At 41.9% G+C, this 17,490-nt stretch overlaps 1 protein-coding gene across 1 annotated transcript in view; it reads left to right on the top strand.

The window, feature by feature from the left end:
- afg2a (AFG2 AAA ATPase homolog A) overlaps window positions 1-17,490 on the top strand; it is a 121,098-nt gene that overhangs the window by 90,540 nt on the left and 13,068 nt on the right. Inside the window, exon 16 of the mRNA XM_074649068.1 lies at window positions 6,834-6,998. Coding sequence (XP_074505169.1) covers window positions 6,834-6,998 — 165 coding nt within the window. The remainder of the gene's footprint in view (window positions 1-6,833; window positions 6,999-17,490) is intronic.

Here is a 17,490-nt window from a genome sequence, read left to right as displayed (position 1 = left end):
ATATAAAGAGTGGTGAACGCCTCATGGAGAGAAGGTCGGGATGGATTGGAGGGTCAAAAAATACAGGACTTTAGCCCAGGAGACCGGCGTTTGTTTTGTTAGTAGTTAGTAGTTTTGTTGCCTAAACCTAAGGAAGTTGTTTCCTGTGAAGACGAAAATTTATTTTGAAAAGACTGCATGCATGTAACGCGCGGAAATTGACACGTGTTGCTGGAACTTTCGTAGGAAAACGAACGAAAAAGGAGGGATAACTTTTTTCGTAAGATTTCATACGAACAGTAGAATCTGTTGACCTTGATGAGGACAATGTAATTACTTAAAAAAAAAGTTCTAATATACCAGAATTACCCTTTTATATATGCAGAATTTAGTGGGTTGAATTAATCCATTAAAGCCCCTAAACATGTTTTAAAATAAAGGTATCATTAAAAGATTGAAATCAGTTTGAAGATGTTCCTCCACAACGACATGTATTTGTTTTAGTAGAAATCTGGCATTGTGCAATTCTTGTGTTCTGCATTTTGTAGGAAAATACTAACTAATTTGCAGTGTTTTCTTTTTTCCTCCCCAAATGGGATTGTTTTGCATGCCAAAGTAGTCATTTTTCCAAGAAAGAATATCACTTGTTCAAATGATTTATACCTCATTTTGAAACTACAAATCATGACTTGGTCCTGGCAGTGCAGAGCATGTGGGACAGTATGGGGTTAACAGCGCCAGAGTTATTTGGTTCTTGGACACGGTGGCCTCGCCTGCCGGATGCAAGTTTGACTCAAGGGCAAAATCCAGAGTGAAAGCCTCTCATGTTTTTGACTGGTTGCCAACTCTGCTTCTCTCTCTCTCTCTCTCTCTCTCATCTCACTCGCTCTCTCCCCCTGTCATTCTCATCTCTCTCTCTCTCCTCCCCTCTCTCCCTGATTTACTCTCTCTTTTTCCCCACTCGGTTCCTCCTCTGATCCTCTCCCACATCAAAATCAGGACTGACATAAAGCAGGTCCAGTGTCCCTCTGAACACAGCGTGGCCTCATCCAAAGTTATGTCATCTTTTTAGAAAGACGTTGTGTGCGCAACTCTTCAGTAGATAGTGTAAATCTGCTTTAACTACAAGTCACTATACGTGGGATTTGAAGGAACCGAAAATCCCAAATCCAATTGTGGTTCACCTCAAGATTTGCTACAAGGGTTTTCCTCCAAAAAGCTCCTGGAGTTCACACCAAAAGCCAACAGATTCATGTACCAAAAGATGTGTATCGGCATTAAAAACAAACACCCATATTAAACTAATCATTGCAATAGCTTCAGGTCATGGGTGCCTGATCTTCATGGTGTGAGGTTGAGCAGAGAGATCAAGGTACAAAACACTTGTCTGGTGAAATTTTATGAGTCTGTTAAACATTCTGCTGCATTAATACCCACCGCACACCAGGGCGTGACTGGATTCTGTTGCTTGTTGTGTGGCAAAAGGGTCAAAAGTGGAACAAATTAAATAATGATAGTAGGACTGCCCCCTCTTAGTCGATTAGCAGACTAATCGGCCGTCTTGGTCTTAGTTGACTAAGATTTCTTTAGTCAATTAGTGCTTTTTTATGCTGAATTACTTATCTCTAAGAAACTTCTGTGCCACATCTCTGGTAAACACAAGATTTAAAGTGCTGCTTTTGTGTGATTCTTTGTAGAGAAACTCCGTTTTAGAGATTAAATCAACTAATCGATTAGTCGACATAATCGTATTAATCTTAGTCCCTTAAGGATTTCTTTGGTCGAGGACAGCCCTAAATGATAGGCATCTTTTTTGTTATGGAATATGCAAAAATAGCCCGTTTCATAATAGAAGTGCCGTGGATGCCATACAATCTTGCCTTTTAACGTGTGTTGCACAATCACTTTTAGGTTCGGAAGTATTCTCAGCTATGAAAACAAACTCCCTCCCAAAACACGCAAGAAACAAAACCTGGTTCTGACAACGCCTTAGGACTTGTCTTTGGAATCAAGTTTCTCCCTAAAGAGAGCGGGGAAATCCATCAAGGCACAACATTGTTGTCCATTGGCTGCCATATCCCAAATATTAGCAGCTGTACTTTCACTGATTAACAGCTAAGTAGACTGCCATTGAAGTTTATAGAATAAGTATGATACCAAATAGATTGTTTTTCACCTGATGAAAGCCATCATTGCTTGTATTAAGTCAGTACCCTGCATTCATTTCCTCAATCTGAACTCCAGAAGTAGACCTCTCTGACCTCTCTGTGAGCGTTTGGTTCCCATCGCGCTCTCTGCATTTTTTTGTTTGGTGTGTGTGTTCTGCATTAATCCAGGGTGGCCCATCTCCGAGTCAGTATGACTCACCAAGGCCTCTGAGGATTGCGGACTGACAGGTTAGGAAACCACATACAGCAAATGCCTCCAGGCAGGGAACAAAGTCAACTCGTGTCTCCTCAGGCGAGCCACCTATTCAGCCAGACAGCCTTGCTATCATCCTGCACGTTGGAAAAAAGCACCAACAAAAAATAGTTTTTTAAAGAAAAGAGAGACTTCACCAGATGTGCGTGGAAGAACTTAGTCATCATGTTCAGTGTCATGGACCCAGTGTTTCCTTTCATTTGATCTGAAGGGAGCGTGAGCCACAAAAGCAGATCTGATCTTGATTTAGCCGCACCGTGTCTAAGCTCCCATCTAAGAATAAGACACCTGAATTGCGGGGGCGTCCGTTTGTAAACAGTTTGTAGACGTAGCTCAGAGCAGGTCAGATTGAAGCCGGCCAAGAATGTGCTCGGCAACAACGCTCCGAGGAGAAGATTCCCAGCATTCCTCGCTGGTTAGGGAGAGGTACCGGCCTTCGCAGATAGGAAGTCGTCTGTCATTAGGGGGTAATCACTTCTTGAGGAGGATTGCAATGCCTGGAATGATTACTGTTGTTATCGGCAGTGAAACTCGCCGCAGAGAGAGCAGATGAGGGTTTTTTTTTTCCCTCTCTCTTTGTGTGTTTTGATCAGCTTGGCTGGTCCAGCATATAGGCCTCATTTGTTTTTCACAACTTTCTCACCATCGCACTTGATTTCGCTTTCCACAACTGCGTAGATGTAGTGGTGTGTAAATGCCTCAATGTTGACTTAGAGATAGTTGGTATTTCTTACCTAGGGGCACTTCTAATTACTAATGGCTCATGTGTAATGATGCCTATCATGTCAGTGGTGCAACAAGGTGGATGCGATCTGTCATGCAGACTCGTGTAAGAAAAAAAATAATTCATCCAATTGCATTTTGTTGATAGTGGTTTTCTGTCTCCCACGCCACTTATCTCTGTTTGTTTGCAGGGTTTTGGTCCTGTAGTCCTCTCAAGTGGGTTGTCTGGGTCTCTTGGTCTGGCTGTTTTTGTCCTCTCCTCTCTTTTCTCCCTCCCTCCTTCTTCTTCTCTTGCCCTCTGCCAGTCGAGCCAAAGCTTCAGGTGGAATGATGCCGTTACGAAAAGAGCCCGTCAACGCTTGCCCGACATGCCAAGCCAAGTATTTGTCTCTCGGGGTCCCCCCTCACCTCCTCCTCCTCTTCACTCTCCTCCTCCTCCTCATCCTCCTCCTCCTCCTCCTCCTCTCCTACCCCCACCCCCACCCCCGGATCCTTGAGAACAGGAAGTGTATCTTGTTAAGTGATGGATGGGCCCCCTGCTCTTGCTGAGAGGAAAGAAAAAAAAAAACCTTTCTTTCCCTCCAGGGCAGTCAGATGAGTTTAGCAGTCTCAAAGCTGAGGGTCGGCTCTGCTTTTTGGGAGCACCTTGGAGCCCTTGGAGCCTGAGCGCCTGGAAGCCACGGGCACTTCTCCATTATGTGTGTGGAGAGAATTAACGGCTGATAAAGTAGCAGGCGGCGTCTTTGCATTGGAAAAAATGATCAAAATTGAAAAAGCCGAAGAGCGTTTACCAGAATTGTGCATTTATGTGCATGCTACATGCGTTTTGTTTGTTGGCCTGCATGGGAGTGTTTGTCTGTGCGAGCTATTTAGCCGAGGGTCAGCAGGTTTGTGTTGGCAAGCAGCCACCAGATTCTTCCAGGGGAGAACAACTCAGGAAGTGTCCCTGGCACGTCCTCTGCATAGTGCAATACGCACTGCCGCGACTGGCTCGACCTGCTGTGACAACCACAGACTACAATCCCCGCTGCACCCGTCTCACCTCCTGCACACGCACAAACCTACAATACCCACTAACCTTGACATCAAACTACTTCTCACATGTTTTGTTTTATAGTTGTTTTGCCAGATGCATCTTATCAAGTCCCCGAAGTCTCGATTTCCTTATGACTTTAATTTAATGCTGCAGCCCTCAAACCTGCTATCCATCCATCTCCCAGCAGGTCTCCCCAGCAGCCATCCTTTGAATCACAGTGACGTTATTCCTCTCCATCCGTTTTATACCGATGCGTTCGTCACCCACAGCCAGACCCTCTCCTCAAGTGGAAGAATCCAGAGACCTGAAAAACAAGAACATTTCCTCTCATGATCCATTGCGCCTTTGTCAGCCATGGCTCTGTTGTGGTTACCTAAGGGTAGCTACTAATGTTTGTCTCCTGTTTCCATCCTCTCATGTTCCATACACATACACAGGGACACCAAAAAAGCAACAGATAAAAGGCAGGAAAACTGTCCATCGCCCCAGTGAACGGGAATTGGTTATCCAGAGGGGAAATGAAGAAAACCATAAAACAAAACTCTTAAAATTGCATCCGGCACACTTTGCAAACAGATGGACTTAAAATGCAACATGGCAAAGACTGGTCGATGGTTTCTGTCATAGTACCTCGAGTATAGTGCTGCATCTCATGATGTTTTTTTCTAAATCGTTGAGGTTGATTTTCAATCATGGAAGCAACAGGTGTCAAAAACAGATTCAAATTCCCATTTTTTTCTAGGCACTTTAAAGACTTCTTGTCCATTTTGGAGGTTTTTGAGGTTCAAGATGTATTCTTGACCTCAGAAATGGCAGATGGAAAAAATCAATCTTTCATTTATCTTTTTCATTATTGTTTCAACCCAGTGGCCAGAAAAAACATTGGTATTGGACGTTTCTGCGAACCATGGATACGTTGAATGTCGACATAAATTCATAAATATATTTCATATCAGCTTTGTATCACGCTTGCAGAAATGCAATGCCATGTGGTTAATGTTGTGAAATTATTGGTTTCGGCAACAAAACTACTTGGTTAAGGTTAGAAAAAAAATCATGGTTTGTGTTCAAATAATAATGTAATAATATACCAATGTAACGTAACAACCGTAATAACACAACAAAACCACTATAGTCAGTTTTAGGACAGAGCTACATGGTTGGGCTTAAACTACTATGTTTGTACAGTGAAGTTTTTCCTGGCAACTGGGCTGATTGTTTCAACTGTCACTGTACTTTTCAGAATAATCAATTAAGCATTTGGCCTATAAAATGTCAGAAAACAATGAGAATACCCTTCGCAATTTCCCAGAGCCCATGATGACATCCTTAAAGGACTTGTTATGTCTAAACCAACCGTCCAAAACCCAAAGAAATATGGTTTCTTCACACACTTCAGAAGCTGAAACCAGCAACTGTTTGACATTTTTGCTTGATAAATAACTTTTAATGATTAATCAAGTATAACAACTGTCAAAATTGTCATTGCAGTATTACTTGGGTATAGCAGGACAAAAATACATCGGTTAAGAATTTTAGTAGGGCGGCAAAAACCCATCGAGCGAAAAGGTTGCAGGTCGACATAGTATAAATGTTCATAGACAATGCATATAAAAGAATGAAGGAAGCTGCCGGGCCTGGGAGATTCGTGGTGCACGCAGAGAAGCAGGAATAGCAGTGTGATGTCTATGTAAACAAGAGTTCAAAGGCTGCTGGTCCGGTCCCTCCAACCTTCACTGATCACTCCTGACGTGACCTCCTGCATGGCTTGCGTCTGCGTGTGTCTCCTGCCTCGTCTCCGCTGGCCGGGGTTTAGCCCCGCTGTGGCCTGTCTGGCCCAAAGCCAGGGACTCCACTGTCTTTACAACCAGGCCTCACTGGGTCTTGGGGGAAGAACAACAATGAAACTGTCAGTTCCAGTTGATGTTTGTTTTTCTGTTGATTCTTCATTCCGGCGCTGAAATTAAATGCTAATTCACGGCGGGTCAAATGCATTTTGCTACTTTCAAACCCCGCTGTTCTTCGGCGAGCTGGCCGGTCATATGGATACAAGACCCAAACCAAACAATACCACGCCATACCACAGCTTGTCACGGCCTGGCTGAGGAGAGCGAATGGAGACACAGCATATTTGTCTGTCCGTCTGCCTGTCTGTGTTGGAGAGGCGCCTGACACTTAATGACGTCTGACAAGCGAGACAGCGGCGGCTTTGGGTACTCAAGGACTGTTTTGGGGTCAGGGAGATGTGATCTGTAGGAAGTGGAGGGTTTATCAGATAACGTCAACATTGTCTCCACGCTGACTGCTAGAAGTGGAAGACTTACATTTCACAGTTTGCATTTTAGGCATTTGGTTCTTGGTCCTGTCTAAATAAGGCATACAATCAATGCAGGAGTAGAGGAAACTTTAGTTCCTAGATCTCCACTAAGCAAGCAGTGAGGCGGTCAAAGGTCAGAGCCATGGTGTCCTGACAGTATTTTTTTTTATCATGTACAAACGATTTTTTATTTCAGTTGAATTTAACACATGTTACCCTCAGCAAAGCCAAAGAAGATTCCACTGATGCTCATCATATTGATGTGAAAGCCTTAACTTGATGGACTTGTGTGTGACAATTTGTGGGATATGATGGTAAACCAGATGCTTACTGTCTTTTTTCCGTTCCGTCCCACAGGCTCTGATGCGTCCAGGTCGCCTTGACCGAATCGTGTATGTGCCTCTTCCAGATGCTCCAACCCGACGGGAGATATTTTCTCTCCAGTTCCGCAACATGCCCGTTGCCCAAAATGTGTCAGTTGATGACCTGGTGCCTCGGACCAACAAGTATTCTGGAGCAGAGGTGAGTTACATTTACTTTGATTGATTTATTGATATATAATAGGAAAAGCTCCATGCACAAAAATCCACAAAATATTTCTTGAATGATAAAAATCAGGCCAAATCAGATCTATGATTTATTGGTGAAAAACAGCAACATCAACAGTGACTTTATAGGTGGTACAAAAATGATAAGAAACAGGGGATAAATAAAACAAAACAAATATAACAAGACCAAAAAAAAGGATGAAATAATAGTCATAATAATTCTAGCAACAACATCTTAAATAAATAAAAATAAAAATGATAATAATAATAATAATACATACATATTTTTTTTAAATGATAAAATAACTAGGTGGTAATAATAAGGAAGGAATTAAAATAAATAAAATAAATAAATGAGTAGTTAGATATTTAGAAGTGTCATATGTAGTAAAGGACCTTGAGAACTGTCTGTTAAGGTATGTGGAGGTGTCACTTTTTCTTAATGCGTGCCGTGGTCTGCCCCAAGTCACACTCAATTTAAAATTGAATCTGCGCCTTGTGGTCTGCCGTCTAGTTTCTCTCACCAGATTTCAAATCAAACTTTTCAGACTTGTTTCTTGTCAGCTCAAGCTGAAAAATAGTTTTCATATCTCACTAAACGTCAAGTTTAATAATCCAATGCGAATGTTGCTCGACCCAAGGATTCAAACTGGCAACCCTGCATTCGCAAGCCTACATCTTTACCTTCTGACTGCTTCTGCACCCAAATAAGAAGCTGCTTTGCAGTGAGATGTTACCGTGCTTTTCCATGATGTCTGTGTCGTGTCTGTACTGTGTCACAGAGCGCACTCGTGATCTCACAGCAGACTGGGAGGAATCGTACAAACACTCCTTTGTGTGACAGATTTGTCTCTCTGTATTCGTCTGCCGCGTGATTCACATTGTCTCAAGCAGAGAAACTGCCACCGTCCTCCAAAACACAAATAATTAAGAAACTGTGAGAAAAAGGGAACAATTTTAAAAAGAATATGTCACCTTTTGGCCACATAAACTCATTGACCAACTTTAAGTTCGGTAGGTTTTAGTCTGTGTGTATTATTTACTGCAGAGTATACATGTTTTGAGAGTTTCCTGTGTGGGATGTGGTTCTCTCTATCTCTGTCTTGTTCTTTGTCAAGAAAATCATGTTTGTCTTTGACCTTCAACGTGACTCATAGTTTATACACCGTTCGACAGATGAAATACAGTATTCCCCCTGAATGTAAATCCCAGCTGTATATTTAGACTTCAAGGGTCACGGAGATGATAGAAATGTCATGCTGGTCTTCTGACAGGCTCAGAAAACAACCGTTTTTAAAGGATTCAGACGCCACCGTTCTATGGCGGGCTTTGAAAACACAGATTTCATTGTTGTCCCAGTCATGCTTTCTGCGTGGTGTGTTTACGAGCGCTGCCACGTACAGAAGAATCTGTGATGAGTTGTTTCTGGATCTTTGAACTATTTTCTTAATCAACTTCTTATTATAAGCAATGTGGTCCTCCGACATGGACACATTATCCATTCAAGTTGGAACCATAGTGGTTATTTTCAAAATCAGAGATTTCTTTATTGATTTTTGACCCGTTCCAAAACAGACACATGCAAACTCTACCTGAACCCCACATGCATAAATTAATTTAGAAAACGAGAGACCCAAATATGAATTTTTCAGAATTCAACTTTTATTGATTTATAACTAAGGATGTTTATGTAACAATCATCTCATAGAGAAGTAGCCTACTCAAGATTTCACTCAAAGTGTTAAATTCGATAACCAGAGCATAAATATAGCAGCAAACAACTATTTGTTATGTAAAGATATAGAGGAGTAATGCTGGCTCACTGTCACCAAATTGAAAGCCATGCGGAGGCAATAGAAATCCTCCCAATCCCGAATTTAGCACCTTTAACAAGGGGGACTTTCACAAGCCAACATTTCGTCCGTTTTTATCAAACTCTGGTGCATTTTGTTTGGGCAGTTATGAACACAGTAATAATACTCTAGTATGGACCAAATCAACCAGTCCGAGACCACTTGCAAGAGGTGGTCTGTGACTGTTTCCAAGCATAGAAGTGGCAGCTCTCGAGACGAAAAAGATAAATTCACTCCTTTGTACTTGCCCCTCAGCAGATTATTTATTTTTATTTGGTCCTCTTTAATTTGTGCACTGTGAAACCGAACCAGACTTAATTGAAAGTGAACCAAAAGTATCAATTTCATTGTGATTCGGACTAGCCAAATGGACTATAGCTTGTGAAATCACCTTTAAACACACATGCATGATGTGCACACTTCAACCTTTCTTTCAGCTAGCTCAGGAAATCAGCTCTAAAATCAAGTCTGGTCAGGACAGCGAGGTGTTGAGGTGTTTCCGCCTTTTCTCTTGACATTATGATCCTCTCGAGGGCAGTCTGAGGTTACCTATAGGGCCTCCTCATATCCTGAAAGTACACGCTCTCTGCCTGATTCCTGACTCGGCAGCCCCCACCCAAAAAGCAGCCCTAAAGCAGGCGTACACCTGGAGCAGGTATGCAGTAAGAAACCAATCCCCCGCTATCAGGTGTTGTGTTTGACATCGGGGTTTCTGGTATACCGTCTCATCTGTGGAATGGAGGTTTGCAGTCACTTGCCATTGAGTTCTTGAAACCCCACAAAAATTCAAAGAAATGCCACAGTCGAGCTGATAAGAGTTCATAGTTGAAAAAAAAAAAAAAAAAAAACTCTGTCTCACCTGTGTGCGGATTATATTTAACATACCAACGCTATAGATCAGATCAGATGAGATGAAACTTTAAACTGCCCCTAATCACTGAGGGGAAGTTTGAGAGAAAACAGGATGCAGATAACAGAGCAACACAGTACTAAAGATAATGCTGTGTTTACAAGAAAAGAGCACCAAGGGACAAATGCTGCAAATCACCAAGTCAATAAACAAGGAAATGTCCAAAAACAATGACTGTGACTGTCGATTGGTCACATCTCGACTGGCTGCTCTTATGCTCTTTTTATGTTTTTATGTCACTGTTATGCTTAAAGATATTACCCATTACAGAGATAACAGTTGAAAAGCTCAACATTTTCCTTTTATTTAACCATTTTTTTTTTACAGATAATACAGCCAGATTCTTTAAAAGTAGCAGTTTGCTTTTTCACCTGGATGTTACCCTCCCACAAATCTAAAAGTGTTTGTGTTTCCTGCTGCAGGAAGACACCGGTCTTCACAGTTTACAGTAAATGAGAACGCAGTAAATACAGTAAATGTTGAGCACTCAGAAAATACAGTATTTCTGGTAATAGAGAGTGAAAAGAAACCGGACGGATCAGATCAGCTGATTATGAGTTCCTCCGAATAAATAATATTAAAACTGCAAATTGTGTTTTGGAAATCTAGTTTTCACCCAGATTTTTTGGACTATTGACTTTTTAATCTGAAGATACATTTCCAGATGCTATTTTGACAAATAAAAACTAAAAACAATAGGCCAAACTTTGTATATTTTTAAATCTTAAACAACACACAAATAAATCTTAACACTAAGACAACCATATACGGAAATATTAATAATGTATCCAAAAGCATTACAAGGACATGGCTGTTGAGATACAGCAGGGCTCAACAATAAGGATTGCCCGGGTCAAGAAAAATGCCACTTCGGGCTAGTAAATCTAGCAATTCACTTGCCCTCTCTGTCGGTATCATGCCAAACTCTTGTACCACACATCCTCTGGCAAATTAAAGTCTTATATAACTGGGAGGAATGGGAGGTATTGCCTCGGTGTGGACATTGAGAGGAGCTGGTCGTCTCCATCTCTGTGTGACAGAGCACTGAGCCATTATATTTGACTTGGCATGCTATCTTGCTAATGCAGCAGGCAGCTGGGTGAGCCGCAGCCGACGAGCATCGGTCAGCCGTGCGTCAAGCCCCACGCTGCCAGGGAGCGAGCTGGATGAAGGGTGTTGGTGGGGGGTGGGGCGGGGGGGCCTCGTAAATCAACAGCAAGATGCTTATTGAAACAGGAGGCCACTAAGCAGAGTCCAGTTTCAGTTTTCATATCATACACTCTGTCGCTGACTGGCTCCGTCTCTCCCTCTCTTGTTCTCACTTGCTTGCGTTGCGTTCTCATCTGTCGACTGGTTGTACCGAGGCTTTGCAGGCGTGTGACGAATCTCCTGTCAACTGCAGTCGGTGTCATCATGGAGCTTTAACGGTGATTTGGTTGGTCATATCTGTTGCAGCTTCGCTTCCTTATAGACGACTTGCTTAGTTCAGATTCTGCATGCTCTATTGATCACTTATACATTCTACTATTCAATTAGTATTTGTTGCTGTCATGGCCTGTTTTCCTATGTAAAGTTTTAACTTATACTCTTTGCCTTGTGGCCCTCAAAACAGTTGTCCATGCATCTCTAGTCCTTCAAACTGTAACAACCAAAGAACACAACACTGTGATCGAAAACTGTGAACAACGTGATGCAATCCACTATAGTAGCCCAAACAAACATATAAGACTTATTCTCAGTTGGTCGGCGTTCATGTCCCGTGTGAAACCAAAAGTTCAGTGACTTTTAACGGTGACGGTACGGCATTGAGTCATGATGTTACGTTTGTAGCAGACATATATATTTTAAGCCAAACCATGATGTTTTTTATAACCCCCCCTAAGTGGTTTTATTACCTAAACCTACCGTTTCACATCCTTAACCCTGCACGAACCTTCAGCGTCAAGATACTACGCAAAAGGCTGCCCCCGGTGTCATTATAGTGATACCAGGAGCTTCTGCCTAAGTGACAAATATGAAGAGTAGGGATGAAATCAAGTTGTTCAGGTTATGGTCAATTAGACTAATTAAAAAGTCAGGTTTTTTACCCTTCTTGATTAAGGATAGAATTGGTGAGCGCAAACTCTGTATTTAACACCCTGCTCTCACATTCACACACACATTCACATCTGGAAGTTGCCTAGTGCAACGAAAGTCTGATCTGTTGGCCATTGAAATGAAAATAATTGGTGGTGGTAGCTCAACCGCTTCCCTGCCCAGATTTACACTGTTGGTCCAGGAATCAAACTGGTCACCTGGTTTATGAACTCACTTCTTCAACCATTGGGTCCACTTCTGCCCCAACATTTTCAGTGAATCAGTCACAATTCTTAGTATTACTAAGTTTTTTTTGTTTTTTTACAGTACTATGACATCCCTCCGTATGAAAACTCAATGAGGGGATTGATTACTCGGGTGTTTGCGGATGGCTCGCACATCGTTGTAGAGGTGACGCACGAATAGGCCCATTGAGCACCTTTCAGTCTTGGCAGTCCGACTACCTGAAGCTTTGACTTTAATTACATTCCTGGGATTTCAGACTTGTTTGAGAGGAGAGGGAGGCAGGGTCGAGAGGAGTAGGAGGAGGTGTGTTGGGGGGGGGGGGTCATGCAGGAGGACACAGTTGTTGTCGGCTCGGAGCTAGAAGCTTGTTAAAATCACCTGTCTTCCTACCTGCCTGGAGTGACATCTGGTTTCCCAACACACACACATACTCAGCCCAGAAAATTGCTGCCGGCTCTCCTTCCTCACCTCTGCCATCACTTTCCTAAACAGAAGCAACATTTGATACTGTAATCGCAGTGTTGTCTCAAAGAAGAAGAAGAAGGAGGAGAAGAAGGGCTTAACTTGCTCCTGAAGGAAGGTGTGATGCTACTCCACTACTCTCTTTTTTTTCTATTTTTGATCAAGCCCTGACAGGAAAAGTCCTGGAGGATTTATTGCACCCTGTCACATGCACTGAGTCAGTTCCAGGCCTTGTTTGTAGCCTTGCTGGAAAGCTGCAGCCCTGTCAGGTTTCAATACAGCGCTTTTTAAATTCTCAATATAAAGATATTTAATTACGAACTGAGGATTCTTGCTATAGGCAAAGAATGTTTTCAGGTTCTGTACAAATTAGAGCAAACACTTGACCACACAGATTCTTATTTCAAAACTTGTATTTGATTAAGATATCAGTGAGCACATGTACACATTTACTAAAGTCTTACACAGGCTTCAAACTCTGAAGAGTTCTAAATCAGTGGCACATTGCACATTATAATCTACTATCATTATGAATCCTGCTTCATATAGTCTTTGTCTACATATATGGGAGCTTTAGCTGAATCCAGTAAAGAATCCTGCAGAAACCGTTTGGTAATGCTGCCTCTAGAAATTGTTATGGCTCCAAGCAAATTAAACTCAGTAGGGTGTCCTTTAGACTTTCCATCTCGCTGCTTTGCTAGTTAAGTCCACTCACTCGGTCAGACGGGGTTGATTAAAAGTGTAAAGCTTAATGTTACAGGACGTAGGAATTAATCAAAATGTATGTTCAATAATTTCTGAAACAAAGGATAAAAAAAAACATCAAATAGTGTATGCTGAATCAATATGATCATAAACCTAAACCCAGATTACAAAAAACATGAATCGAGATTTTCTTGTCCGTGTCCTCTCCGTAATATTCATACACGCTTGTGTAATACATCTGGTGTTGTACTCAATGACAACGTTTACATGCACAAAATATTCCAGTTTTTGCCCGTATTCCGAAAAAGACAATATTCTACTAAGCTGTTTACATAATGACAATGAATATTCCACTAATATTCTGAAAACCTGAATAATAGCAGCATATCCCACATGTCTGAATCGGAAAATGCTCCATTCTGAAGAAAAGGCCTAATTCAGAATACCCAAACAGAATATGCTGTTTATATGACCCATATCAAATTTGGAATAATAGTGGAATATTAGTGTGCATGTAAACGTATAGTCATGCAGGCCGTTTCCCCGGTTAGAGAGACAACAAACCTCAGCTTTGTTGGTGAGAAAAAGCATGGGGACATCATCTTTCTGCTTCTAGCAGTCGCTTACTGCAAGCTTCCCTGACGACTGAAAGTGACATCAGTGGCAGATGTGCTGATCTTTTCATTGAAAATAAATGTTTGTCCTGCTGCTCTCCTTTGATGAACATACACACAGTTATGTGTTTCCTTCAGTGTAGTTTGTTTGGAATAAACAGGAAAGGAACTGAGTCACTGAGTGCACAACTTACAGGAACTCCAGCTTCATTAACAGAGCGCGCCACAGACCTCCCTGTGCTGCGTGATTGACAGGTGACCTCCAGGAGGTGAAGTGCAAAAACACCCCAGCAATGAGCACTTAGCAGATGTTGACAAGTTGTTGACAAAAGAAATCAGGATTTCCCCCCCCTGCGCGATCCCAGTAAGAACAGAACTGGAAGTTGTTGTTTAGATGCCGAGCACGTAGAGGTGACGTCCGACAGACAGGCAGTGCCAACCCTCGAGATCTCACAGTGTCGTAACATCCATCTCCCTTAAAGAGAAGGTGGGGGGCGGCGGTTGTTGAGGCATTTTAATAAAACCTCAAGCTGCAGCATTCAGCCGTATCAGAATATCTTTGTGTTCAGTCACAGATGCCTTTGACCGACCGCGACCTCCATAGCGGTGGGTCTTTTCCCTCCAACAGGGGGAGAGCTGTTTGGTCCGAGCCCAGGTGTCTGAGACGCTTGGCTGACAGCCATTCAAACTCACTGTGCGCAATTGTTTTCTTAACTTTTTTTTTTCTTCACACTGGCAGGAGCAAGTCTGTTCCAATGCAGGACGTACAAATCAGGCAGATCAACAGTCTGTCTTGACGTCAATGTGCCGCCTGTGATGCTTAATATCCCCCCTTTTCCTAGATTACTGAGCGCCTCTGCAGCTCCCTGTCAACAAAGTCAGTGTTGTAACTTGATGAAGCGGTGGTGCATTTTTTGCATTAGTTAAAGGACATAAAAGTAGTTGTGGAATGATGATTAGGTTTTTTTTGTTAAACCCCACATTTTAAAATAGAAGCCTGAGCAGACGCGCTGGATTTGCAGAAGCTTGTTTGCAACGATTAAAAGCCCTGAAAAAAGAGTTTGATCGCAAATACGGCCTCTATAATGACACACACACGCAGAGCAAAAACCACCCTCCCAGGAAGACAAATGGTTTCCTCTTAACACCTGTTGTGGTTGTGGCTGTTCCTCCTCTGGCTCTGTGTGTCATTTGTCTGATTTATGACCTGCTATTTGTTGTTGCAAAGATTTTTATCACCAAGGACACAGGCGCAAAAAAAATGCATCAACAAAGCGTGTTCCTGTTAGAATAATAGTGATATCATTACACAATGTACGAAGCTGATATACGCCAGCACTCTCTAAGGGAAAAGAAAGATCTGTAATCATCATCAAATAAACATGTCAGCTTTGGTGGAATGCGTGTTGGACGAGGTCTGAAGTTGGCAGTGATTTTCTAAAATATGGTTAAACCTCTAGTCTTGTGTGTGTGTGTGTGTTTTATTTTCTATGCGGCTGACCACAGAAGCGGTCACGCTGCCACTCAGAAAAACACTGAAAACACAGTCAACAGCTTGACAAAGGCTGCGAGGAAAAGGCCTTTCACACCTCTGTAACTCTGTGTGACTGTGAAACACCTCGCCTCACTTCCTCTCCAACAAGCCTTTTGCCTCTTGTCATTGTGAATATGTTGTTCTTAGTCGACACTGCGGGTTAAATAAAGGTTAAAAAAGAAAACATGGCTTCAGCCAGCAGGCTGCTGCTGCTGCGGCTTGCAAAAGGCCAGCGATGGCTGAGAGGGGAAATGGCTCCAATCGGCCCTAATTTTACATTTTATATATAAAGCCTTCGCCGTGGTTTATGTGCGAGTACATGGCGAGCACAAATTGAATTTTTCCTGGGGAATATGAGCCCTGAAGCGTACTAGTCGTTCTGTTTCCCTTGGCCAGGCAGGAAGACAGAATGTGGCTTAGCGAAAGCCAACAAAGTGACAAATGGAGCAAGAAAGGAAAGGTAGGAAAGGACAGAGGAAGTGAGAGGAAATACGGATGCCAAAATGTGGAGGGAGAGAGAGATGAAGACAGGACAACCTACAAGTAGCCAATAAAACCAGAAAAGGACAGTGGAGCCTGTAGCAGAGGGAAATACAGAAAGTCAATGACCATTAACTCGTTTCAACTAATATATAAAAGGGAATATCTGTGAAAGGCTGAATGAACATGGCGACAGTTTAGCTGTCTCAGATGTTATGGATTAAAGTAAATAATGATAACTTTTGAATGAACTAATGATGCAAATTTTCTTTAATAGGAAGTTGAATTTATCGGCAATAAAACATATAAAGCACATTTTCTTATTCAATACACTGAAGGTTACTTGGCTTACTTGGTCTGGTATGACCAGTAACTTATGGCTAAGGTAAGCAAACTTTAATAAGATGGATATTTATTCTATATTTATTCCAGTTTTGCAAAAATGTAACTTTATAAGAAAAGGTGTGGGATTTTTTTCATTTGTGTTAAAATATATATTTGATTCAGTTTAATTTAAAGGTAACATATCGTGCTCATTTCCAGGTTCATACTTACATATTTGGGGTTTCTACTAGAACATGTTTACATGCTTTAATGTTGAAAGAGGACCTATTATGCTTATTTTCAGGTGCAAACTTTCTACTTGCTGTTACTAGCTGTTATGCAAATGTGTTACTTTGTGATATCACCATGTTATGGAAGAAAAGGCGGGACTTCAAGCAAGGTGTTTAAGGCAGTTCAGGAGCAGTGTTTCTGTGGGGGAGATTAACTCTCTTTGGCGTGGACTTTGGGCTTTGTAACTTTGCAGACCTTTTACATGCACAAAAAAACTATATAACACACTAAAGGAAAGGAAAAAAAGCATAATTGGTCCTCTTTAAAAAAAACATTGTTTTTCTCATACTGTCTAATACTGAAATGCTCCGTTTTAGCGCCGGTCTCTTTATGCCTCTCTCCTTAAAAAGTCCAGTCTGCTCTGATTGGCTAGTGAGGAAAAATATGGTGCACCTTTGCAAAGGTAGTTCTCAAGCTGTGGGCGATATATTCTAAGTAGCCTGCATGTGACAGAGGAAAGGGAGCCACATCTGAATGGCTTGTTGAATCACGTGTCTTCTGATCTAGACAGCCCACAAAAAAAACTGACTGGGTTGTCTTATTTCACAGTCTGTGGGTGGCACTCCAGATACCCAAATTGGATGTGCACAAGAGCTGAAAAAGGAAGTTTTTCATAATATGTCCCATTTTAAAGTTGTAGTTGAAAATCTAAAAAAGTTCATCAGCATTGATTTGAGTTACTAATACATGTGAACATTCACTTAGTGTGTATTCACGTACTTTGCATCTTAGTGTGTATGAGACATGGAGCAAACAGGAAAAAGAAAATTTCAGTGGAGCACATCACACAGGTGGAGTTTTACCTACCTTGACATTACACACACATTACATATGCACACACACACACACACTCACACACACAGAGCTGAGTCTCCAGGTCACTTCAGTGTGGGTGTGTTTGGTAAATATGCCATCCCTGCCTTCCCAAGTCCAGGGAGAATGTGGAGCTTTCATTCGTCTGATTAAGGGGC

The sequence above is a fragment of the Sebastes fasciatus genome, chromosome 10 (assembly GCF_043250625.1).
Source record: "Sebastes fasciatus isolate fSebFas1 chromosome 10, fSebFas1.pri, whole genome shotgun sequence".
Taxonomy (NCBI): Eukaryota; Metazoa; Chordata; class Actinopteri; order Perciformes; family Sebastidae; genus Sebastes; species Sebastes fasciatus.
This window is presented reverse-complemented; position numbering and strand designations above follow the sequence as displayed.